The 11,190-nt window shown below is 36.2% G+C and overlaps 1 protein-coding gene and 1 long non-coding RNA gene across 6 annotated transcripts; both read right to left on the bottom strand.

Moving 5' to 3' along the window:
* Window positions 1-2,473: 2,473 nt before the first annotated feature.
* LOC113715532 (UDP-glycosyltransferase 74C1-like) lies at window positions 2,474-6,506 on the bottom strand. Of its 4 annotated transcripts, XM_027239760.2 has the most exons (4): window positions 6,366-6,504; window positions 4,418-4,757; window positions 4,078-4,322; window positions 2,474-3,383 (listed from the first exon to the last, which is right to left on the bottom strand). In XM_027239760.2, coding segments are annotated over exons 2-4 (978 nt in total). In that variant the 5' UTR covers window positions 4,419-4,757; window positions 6,366-6,504; the 3' UTR covers window positions 2,474-2,651. The 4 variants fall into 4 exon arrangements, with proteins under 4 accessions (XP_027095561.1, XP_027095560.1, XP_071927053.1 ...); XM_027239759.2 differs by having other exon boundaries at window positions 4,078-4,749; window positions 6,366-6,506; XM_072070952.1 differs by having other exon boundaries at window positions 4,078-4,731; window positions 6,366-6,506.
* A 2,215-nt stretch (window positions 6,507-8,721) lies between these two features.
* LOC113716706 (uncharacterized) lies at window positions 8,722-10,931 on the bottom strand. Of its 2 annotated transcripts, XR_011822921.1 has the most exons (3): window positions 10,719-10,931; window positions 9,401-10,103; window positions 8,722-9,000 (listed from the first exon to the last, which is right to left on the bottom strand). It is a non-coding gene; the product is annotated as an uncharacterized lncRNA (long non-coding RNA). The 2 variants fall into 2 exon arrangements; XR_003454197.2 differs by lacking the exon at window positions 10,719-10,931 and having other exon boundaries at window positions 9,401-10,710.
* Window positions 10,932-11,190: the final 259 nt, after the last annotated feature.

Genomic DNA, 11,190 nt, shown 5'->3' with positions numbered 1-11,190 from the left:
ATTCGGGTAAATGGATATGCCACCTATTTGTAACCTAAAAAAACGGATCGAATCTAGGTTAAGGCCCAATCTGTTAACAGCCTTACAGCCCATGCATTTCATAAAAAGCATCAAGTTTTAGACTATAATATCCATGTATTCATATTACTACTAGCTTGTGTTTTGGATTAAAGTGAAAACTTCAAAATTTAGAAGTGTTTGATAACCTCATTAAATACTTAGAGATAATGCATTCGGTGATTTTTTTTTTTTTTTGTTAGACTGGATTCATAATCGAATTTGCTTACATTTGATTACAATATGACTGACTCAATTTGTATACAAAATTTTAAGTGGAAGGTATATGTAATTTGCTAAATTGTTGAACGTACAATAATACTTGCTCAAAAAAGCCCTCACACACCTTTTGTGATTCCCTTAAAATTCAGCTCTTGATGATGTGTAACCGATCTTTTATCTCACGTCATATTCCACTCTATGTCCCATTTTTTATAGTATACTGGTTCTCCCTCCGTCCCATTGTTAATGTCATATTTTCACTTTTTGCTTGTCCCAAAATTTGAGTCACTTTGAAAAAGGCAAACCACTTTTAAAATTATTTTTCAGTTATACCCTTCTATTGAAAAGTCAAGATTGCACTAACCAATTTTGATAGACCCAGCCATAACACATCATCAGAAGTTATACCCTTCTGATTGTCTTTGCCTTTTAGTCAAAGTGACTCAATGGCAAGTGGTTCCCAACAGTTTGTTGTTTTACTCCACAAACAGCAAAGGGTACAATTGGAAGAGTTAGATAAGTGTGTTCCCATAATACTACTATACATCACTGTGTTTCCAAAAAGTGTCCCAAATTTTGGGACAGAGGGAGTATTTCTTTATTAAAGAAACACTCCCTCCGTCCCAAAATTTGGGACGCTTTTTGGAAAACATACTTTTTATGTACAGTAGCATTATGGGGATACACTTATCTGACTCTTCCAATCGTACCTTTTGTTAGAACGTTTTTTGGAAAACATATTTTTTATGTACAATAGCATTATGGGGATACACTTATCTGACTCTTCCAATCGTACCTTTTGTTGTTTGTGAAGTAAAACAACAAACTGTTGGGGACCACTTGCCATTAAGTCACTTTGACTAAAAGGCAAAGACAATCAGAAGGGTATAACTTCCGATGATGTGTTATGGCTGGGTTAGGGATGGCAATGGGAGCGGGTGCCCGCCCCGCGGGGGGCTCACGGGGCGGGGGTTGGGGCGGGGGTTGGGGCGGGGGGGAATTTTTTCCCCCCGCTTAGAAACGGGCCGGGGGGCGGGGGTATACTCCCCCGCCCCATCCCCCGCCCCGCCACCCGCAAAAAAAAAATTATATATATATATATATATATATATAAATGACTATATATTATATGTAAGTTAATTAGTTATAAAATTATGATAATGATATTATTAGTTAGATGTATTATATAATGTATATTAATTTATGTAATATAATTGATATTATCAATTATATGAATAATTATACATGTCTACTAATAGAATTTATTAATTAGTTATATTAAATTTACTAATACATTTATACTAAATTTCTAATTACACTTAATAGAATAACACTTTTTTCTCAAAAAAAAAGCACAAACACAATGATGAATTAGTGATTGCATTTGTACTAAAAGTGAAAATTTGACTATTTTAGTTATATTTATTTAATTATTTCATCATATTGGATTGTATTCAAATAACTTCTGTTTGATTGTTTTTATGAGTTTCAATTGTAAAATTACAATGAATAATAATTTGGTGATGTGTTGATATTTTAGTACTTGATTATTTATTAAATTTTAATTATAATAAAATTTTATTAACCCCACGGGTGCCCCCGCGGGGGAAGCGGGGCAAGGCGGGGCGGGGCGGGGGGAGCGGGAGGGGGGGCCGGGGCGGGGGACGGGGGGAACTAATAGGCAACGGGGCGGGGGACGGGGGGAACTAATAGGCAACGGGGCGGGGGACGGGGGAGGGGTCCCCCGCCCCAACCCCGCCCCATTGCCATCCCTAGGCTGGGTCCATCAATATTGGTTAGTGCAATCTTGACTTTTCAATAGAAGGGTATAACTGAAAAATAATTTTAAAAGTGGTTTGCCTTTTTCAAAGTGACTCAAATTTTGGGATAAGTAAAAAGTGAAAATATGACATTAACAATGGGACGGAAGGAGTAACTACTAACACCGTAAAAAAATACAACGGTTTCAAAAAGCAATATATAATAGGAAACCACAAAATACAGCAGAAAATTCTTTTAAAAAAAACTCATTTTCTGTGTATTTGATTTTTTAACTTTGTTAAATTCATTAAAAAATGTCACTACTCAGTTATCAGTTATTGGATTTTAAGAAAATGAAAAAGAATTAAAATATAATGTTTATAAAGAAAACATAGCAATATAACAAAAATGAGACAAAAAAATGGAATAAGAGTAAAGCAGAAGACCCATTGCGCATTATGTCTTGACTAACATGGCAATGCACATCTCATTGCTAGTCCGACAAAAATGCTAGCTAAAATTCATTCATAGTAAATATCACGAAATACAAGTCAATGAAGATTAAATAGATAAACAATACAACCCACATAGGGTTCTCAATGACAAGATGATCAAGAGGAACTCGTCATCTTGCTTACAAAGTAATTGAGATTTGTATCTGAACTTCCACCCTCACTAACAGCCGCTTTAGCCAAATTGGAAAACTTCATAGCATTTTCCTTTATTTCTTTTCCTGTTTCTCCTTCCATTACCTCCTTAATGCATCGTCCAATTTCTTCCCTTGTTGCAAGTCCATTCCTATCATGCTTCACTCTGATCCCCACCTTCCAAACATCCTGGATAAACTTAGCATTTGGTTGTTGATCTATAAATTGTGGCATTGCCACTATTGGCACTCCTAGGCTTATAGCTTCAAGTGATGAGTTCCAACCACAATGTGAGAGAATGCACCCCACAGCCTCGCTCGAAAGTACTTCCAATTGCGGAGTCCATGGGACAAGGAGACCTTTATCGGATGCTTCTTCATTAAAATTTTTTGGCAACTTTTCAGCCTCAAAATGTTTGACAGACCATAAGAAATAGTAGTTGCTGTTCTTCAAAGCCAAAGCAAGTTCCTCTAATTGCTTTTCGCCAAAACTGGCAGACCTCACACTACTTAACGATGCGTAAATAACTGACCTGGCTGGTTTGCTATTTAGCCAATTTAAACATATTGAGGGGTCATTGTCTGCTGAAGCGATTCCATATTCTTTGTCATCTACAACTCTCCTGTCCAGGTAGAAAGTGGGAACTGTTGGCCCTACTGTCAGAACTGGCAAGTGTTTGGAAAATTCATCCACCACCTGTGCCAAATATAACAGAGGGGGGATCAAATTTTACAATTATTTGTAGCTTCAACATGATTCTGCGTTGAATGAGTTAGATGAGCAACGAAGGATAATGTCAAACCATTCATACATCATCATTCCATGAAGCTAAGGAATATCAAAATCACAAATTCATCAGTCTAGATGAACTTCTGGATACTCTAAAGACTATGAATGATCTGCGTCCTATGCTTGATATAGTATGTTTGAAAACTTTGTCTGATTTTAGTTGCAAAATTTTCACTTAATGAACCTCCTTAGTGAGTAGTATCCGTCAGCAGCTTCAACTAGTCAAAAGATTCTGTTTATGGCCTAACTAGGAACCCATTGAAAAGCGGTAAAAAGCCCACCTGCATTTCTCTGGAACTGCCTTGTGCAATTTCCAGCACAGAAATAAATCAAGCACACCCTTCAGATTGAAGAAATTCAACAAAGAACATGTCTTTGTTAAGCCACAAATTGTTTTGTTCTGAGTATCTAGTCTATCTCATGAGAAATACTGAATTTAGTTCATACACCAAGACATCTAAGATTGGTTCCTTAAAGAAGACAACAAGCAGACATATATGTTTAACATAAAGAAGAAAAGAAAGTGATGGAGCCACAGAGAGATACAAATACAAGTACAAAGGAACCTGAATCAAACAAAATTTCTGATTACAAGACTCACCTCCTTTTCCAGCTCACAAAATGTGTTGACAAGGACATAATCCGCCTGATTTACATTTGAGAACTGCGTACATACGTATGCAAAATGATATGGTATATTACTGCCAAAATAAGGAAGATCTTGATGTTCAAGTGGTGGCAATCCTGGAATCAAGACTGGAAACTCAGTGACTGGATTAGTCAGCTTTCCATGAGAGAACTGGTGCATTATGTAGTTTACACCACATTGATGAGTGAAGGAAGCCACTGCAGGTAAACCAATTTCTTTACAAAGATCAAGCACAAAAGGTAGCAATGAATCATAGATGATGAAATCAATTGGAGTCCCTAAGGATTCATACTTCTTCAGGAGTTCAAGAATTGATTGTGAGCCAACTTCTTTAAAGCGAGCCATGGAGATTGGGACAGGGTCAGTGAAAAAGAAGCCACCTTCATCATAGCCATCTGATATTATGTCAATCTGGACTTTGTCTGATTTTGGAAACGAAACTTTGGAGGTGAATTTGGTGATGGCTAGTGTGGCTTTCAGCCCTTTACGTACGAGTTTCTTACATAACTGAAGCATAGGATTTATGTGGCCCGCACTTTGAAATGGAATAGCCAAAACATGAGCTTTGTACTGTTTCTCCCTGTTTTCCATCTCCTTTGCAGTTCACTTTTTTGCACGGAAAAGCTATTTGACTGAAATGTTAGAACAAGTAGAAAATAACATAACTCCAATGCTGTCAAATATGCAGATTTGAATTGGTCAAAATTGAAAAACAAGCAAAGGGAATAAATTAGTAAAAATCAATAGATGTATATTTGCTTACCTAAAAGTAAAAGACAAGTTAGATAGAAAATTTGAAAAAAACAAGAAAGAAAGAAACGTTGAACTGATTTCTAGGTAGAGAATTCACGGGAGAAATGGTAAGGTAAACTCAATAATTGTGTTTTTAATTAGTCGAAGACAAGCATCACCGGTAAGGTATACAATTCAAACTTAGTCATTCATGCAGCGAAGAGTAATTTCAGCAAATTTTAAGGAATTTGGTCTTAATTGCATTGGGCCATTGACCTGATTAATTCACTACAAATCATCTCGGTTCAATCAGGTTAACAGCTGAACCAGCAGCGGTTCTTCCGAGTTTACCAAAATTGATGAACAATTTTTCAAGGCAGAGGAGTTGAGGGTTTAACTGGTTGGGCCAAGCTAGGTTCCAAGCCAGGGTTTGCACCCCAAATGATTGAAGTCCAAAATAACAATTATTTGAAAAAAATTGGTAGAGTTACAGAAGGGCAAAGGACATAATAATGATGATACCAACGAAGGTTGCTCATTTTGAGCTGGAAGCAAGATTGTTCATTTTGGTAAATGGGTCTAAGGATCGACAGTGTATATTAAAATTAAGGATACCTATACCTAATTACCTAGTGATCGGTAAACCAAAATGAAATCATTAAATTTTGGGTAAATTAATTATACCTCCTATGATTTTACATGTGCTAGATGGCCTCCTCTAAGGTTTTAAAATAGCCACATAACTCACCTATAGATTTATGTAAAGTGAAAAATGGACAGAATGCATAATCAATTACGGCATTTATATTAAATATGCTCTAAAAGTGTGTGTGGTAAAATTTTAATTTCCTTGTAACCCCCTTATGATTATTTACCCCTATGTGATTTTAGCATTTATTCACATAATCCTCCTATGCTTTTATACAAAGTAGTTAAGTCATCGATTGATTTAACATTTAAGCAAGGGCACTATTGGTATTCCAATTAATGACGTTACATAGGCTATTTTCTGTTAACTTTCCACTTTACATAAAGTCGTAGGAAAGTAAAGTGGACATTTTGAAATATTATAGGGATCATATAGTAATAGACAAAACCAAGGGGATTGTACGTAATGTACCCTAAATTTTATCCCTTATCATTTCCCACTTATGTTTCAACTTGAGTTAACTCTTCAATAGAATGAAATCCATTCCAATGCCAAACCAAACAAATGAGGGGAGATGACGAAAGACCATATCCATAATGAGGTTTACAAGGAAAACAGCAACTCCAGATCACTCAACTGCCGCAATGCTTTTCTATTCTTAGCCTAAAACTAACTCTGCCCTTCTCCTTTATTCACCAATACAAATTACTAAAAACAGAAACAGCAGATTCGGCCAAAAATAGAATCTTCCATAAATTTAGCGGAAAATTTAAAAACAAGAAAAGGAGAAATAATCTTCCATGGAGCAACGTAAAATACCACACCAAAAACCAAAAAATGAATACCGGAAAAGACTTACATCGGAGCTCAGCTGGCTAGCTATTGATGGGTGGAAAACAGCAACTCCTTTTGTCTCAGGCTTGTGAGTTGGATCGGTCTTCAGGTGATGAAGATAAGACTCCCGAGGGGCCCGGGTGGTGGGTTTTGGGAGATGTGGTATTTATAGCAAAAGTTGGGAAGATTGGAATAAGAAGATTAGAATCATTTGACAGAAGAAACGAGATGTGATTTGTGGGGGGCTTCAGAATCAAATTTTCACACGATTTCCAATCAGAAGGCTGATGAATTTTTATCAGCTGATTAGTTTGACTAATTAGAAAGAGAGGCACGACATAGTTAAATAAATAAATCCCAGAGATTAGAGGTACTATATACCGTAGTATTTTAGAGATTGATTAACAGCTCTTTTAGTTTGCTCTCGCATGCCTATGCGTCATCATTCTCGAGTTAAATAATATTTATTTCGAAAGAAAGAAAGTGAAAGCATAGAGATTGGAGATGTTATATTATCGTTTAATTAAAAAAGAAGAGAGAGATACTAATGTTTCATTAATCATGGAAATTAGAGATGTTATTATTTTAGTATGGTTAGTTTAACTCTTTAAGGTTTTTCTGTTATGTACTTTTAGGGCATAGGATAAGCATACAAAGTACAAATAATGAATCCACTTTAAATTTTAAACATTATTATCTCCCTCTAAATTTAGCTAAAAAATTTTAAACTTTTTCGAGCAACGCTCAATCCCACGTCTTTAAATTGTTTTATATTGTGTCTTAAGGGTACAGAATAGAACAAGCCACTCTTTAAATTGTTTGGTATTTTTTAAGGATCTAGTGATTTACTGCCTATTAGGGATGTCAAGGTTGGATTCGAGTCGGAATTAATAATTTGTCAAAAATTAGAAGGAGAGGGTGTCGTTTGGACTAATAAGGGATGCATTTTGATCATTATAATAGTTATTAGTGGAAGAAACCACGTGTAGGTATGGGATTGGTCTTTTAATACCCATTGCCTTTTTTTTTTTGTAATCACTGTGAGTATCCGAATCTACACCCGACTAATCCCACAACACTTCAGCAGAGCAAGCCCGACCGATGCTGAAGAAGATAACAACTGGATTGCTGTCCGGAATCGAATCCAGATGAAACTCACCTAAGGAGGTTACTTCCACCAGCAGATCAACCCAGCGCGGGCTCTTTAAATACCCATTGTCAGTTAGTAGGAAAGGATAGCGAAGTTGTAGCCGAATTTGTATCTTTCTTCCTGATCTTCAATACCAAATTCCTGTCTCTTTGCCAGATCTTTTCTTTTCCCCTTCTCCCTATTGCTCTTCTTATTCATCTTCATAATTCTTTCCCTTTATTCTACTAACAAATCCAGATAATTCATTTCTGCACTTTTCTTAGCTAATAGATTTAGTTCGTGACGTAATTTCGGACTCGATTCCAACATGTAATAAACGATGCGGAGCAGGAGCTGGATATAGACGGGTCTCGATATATAATTTAGGATCTTTACTTGGCTAGATCCAGATCCAGGTCCAGTGTATCTAGATTTTGAAATTAATTTCATATAATAATTTTCTAATAATTTCAAGGTTTTATTTCAACATAAACTTTATTAGCACAACATTAACAATACGACTGGATTAATTCTAATAATTATTTGTTTTATAGAAAATCTCTTTCAGTAAATAAATGAGTGGATTAGCAATAAATTTTAATGAATATTATAAATTTTTTAATTAAATATTTATACTAATTGAATCCGGATCCAAACGGGTGACAACATATATATTCATATCCGGTCCATTTAGCTTATAAATAAAACCAATTGAAGTAAAATGGACCTATTACGTGTTCCGAATTTGCAAAAATAGATCGGGTTTAGATCAAGACCCAATCCATTGATTACTCTATTTTCCACGCATCCCGTAAACGGATCTACTACCAATTTTGAATCTGGAAAAACAAATCGGGTTTAGACCAAGATCTGATCCATTGATAACTCTATTCTCCACCTATCCCGTAAAAAGTATCAAGTTTTAGATTATCCATGTATTCATGTTACTACTGTGTTTTGGATTAGTGTAAATTTCCAAATTTAGAGATGTTGATAACCACGTCTCATCAAATACTTAAAAATAATGTATCAAGTGGTTTTTTTTCCTATTAAACTAGTTTGATAATAGAATTTGCTTATATTTGAATAGAACAAGACCGAGTAAACTTGTACACTAAATTTTAAGTAGAAGATATATTACTCTCCATCCCAATTATTTAGTCATATTTCGAGAATCTAACTTTTTAAGAATAGTGGTTTAATTGCGATGTTTGTGTGTTTTTTTTTTCAATTTTATCTCCACAAATTCAAATTTTAAATTTGAATGGTAACATGTATATATGATTAAAATTTTAAATTTTACATTAGTCGTTCACTACAGTCCTCAATTAAATTGCAATATAAATCCCAAATATTACATCAAATTCCCCAAGAATTACATGTCATAAGCGAAGCGTCCACGCTTCCGCTGCGCCACTCCGATCCTTGATACCAACTATTATACAGAGGAAATTCCAAATCAAAATTGTACAAAATATAAGCCATCCATTCGCATGAGTAAGTACTACAAGCCCTTCCTTCGTCACGAGCCCTGTGGAGGGGAATAAAACATTTTGGGGGTGAGCTAAAAACTCAGCGAGTAACCAATAAAATCAGTAAGCAAATCAGTTTCACAGTCGTTCATTTCAGTGATGTCATGATTCCAAGATCAAATGTACATTTATTGCTCTCGTGAGCCAGTGAAATCATTGTACTTAAACACCCAACGCTCCAAACAAACATTTAACAGTAAACAGTCAGAGGGGGAGCCATTTGCTCCAGATGAACAGTACACAGAGGTGGAGACGTTGGTGTTCAGCACACGAATTCCAAGTACTCATTTAAGCCAAAACATGTCATGGGCCACATGCAAGCACTCATGCTATGCAATCAAGTAAATAGTGCAAGAAACGATTCATAAATAACTTTGGAAACAGTTTAGGGTCACTCACCTCCACGGCTCAGGAACCAACCATCATATATCATTGCCTTGCTCAAATCCAAGTCTTAGATCACAAACTCAATGCAATCAAGTCCTTTCAAAGTTCGGACAGCACTTCCACTAAATTTGCTTACTTTTCCAGCCGTCAAGGCTTCATTATTTCCTCAGCCAGTCCCAAAGTCACACAAATAAATTCATTCAATAGCCGTTCAATGAGCTCCAAGTAGTACAAGTACAATTCAAGCTAGGGAAATGTCCGGAAATGAAAAGTTAAGTTCTAAACCATAAAAACAGTTTTGACATCAGTTTGCGGTTTCGGTACCACTGGCACTACGATTATCGGATCGAGGTGTAAGATACACCGTTTCGAAGCTAAGAGATAGGGATACAATGTTGAAGAAGGCTATTCAGTCCATTTTCGAGTGTAACCAGGTAAAAAATGCAAGATACTACACCAGAACCGCAAAAATAGGTTCACAAACCGCATTCTGGTTGAAACATCATAAGTCAGGCTCCCTAAGTCCAAATCAAGTGATTCCAAAGCCATCCGAAAGCTAAGATACACGGCTACAATTCATAAGAAGACCTCAACAACCAATTCCTAAGTATTCCCAACCAAAATAACGAATTACAGACGCAATTATCAAATTCGGGTAGAAACAGGGCAGCAGGGGTAATTCAGTCTTTTCACAAGCTACGTTGCTCCGATTGACCTGAAATTTTGCAGACATCTCTAAGATATCATTCCCTACAACTTTCATGTTTTAATCCAAGGCCAAATCATGCATTTTCATGGTCAAAAATGGAAAACTACACGAAAACAGAAATCTGGGCGCGAAACAGGTTTCACGGACAGTCAAGGGTATTTCGGTCATTTAACAAGCTACAGTGCTAGGATCAAGCTGAAATTTTTCAGGCAACTATATTACACCATTGGCTACAACTTTCATGTTTTGGCCAAAATCTAATTCGGTAAGGAGCATGGTGAAAATTCACATCAGATTGGGTGAAATGACAACCCTGTTTGCTGAACTCCTACCTAGACCAGTCTGGGTATTTCCGACTTTTCACAGGCTACCGAGCTCAGATTGAGCTGAAATTTTACAGGCAACTATAAAATATCATTCTCTACAACTTTCATGTTTTAACCTAAGGCTAATTCGGCCTCTAGTATGCTCAAAAAAATTCGGACAGAACAGGCCTGTTTGGAACCCTAATCTGGAATTCATGCATTCAAGTGCTAATCTTCCACAAAACAACATCTAAAACAACTAAAAACCACTAATAAACAATGAATTGAAGTAAAGAGGATGTTCTAGGCAAAATACCTTAAAACCACAAGAAAGGTAGTAGCTTGGAGCTTGCCCTTCAAAATCACTCCACTCAATCTTTTAATCTACCTTAGTAAACAACTTTGATGGAGGGTTTTGCAAAAATTCTGGTTAGAATTCAAGATTGGGCAAGAAATTGAAGAACAAATGAAGTTTCTCTCTTGCTCACTCTCTCTCTTGTGTTCAGCCAACAAGCTAAAAAAAAATGGAGAAGAATGAAGCTCCAAGATGGCTTTAAGATGACTTAGTCTTCACTTGGGTCAAAGGTTACTTTTCCTCCACCAATCAAATTTAAGCTTAGGAAGACCTTAGAAGCTTCAAGGTTACTAATATCTTACTTTGCTAAGTCTCACACTATGGCCCCAATAACTTTTAGTCTTTGCAATTAACTTCATGGTTCACCAACTAGTTGAAAAAAAACAATCGCATTTACCGCACTAGCGGGTCCCACGTTCATAATACACTTCAA

The sequence above is a fragment of the Coffea arabica genome, chromosome 11c, assembly GCF_036785885.1.
Source record: "Coffea arabica cultivar ET-39 chromosome 11c, Coffea Arabica ET-39 HiFi, whole genome shotgun sequence".
Lineage (NCBI taxonomy): Eukaryota > Viridiplantae > Streptophyta > Magnoliopsida > Gentianales > Rubiaceae > Coffea > Coffea arabica.
This window is presented reverse-complemented; position numbering and strand designations above follow the sequence as displayed.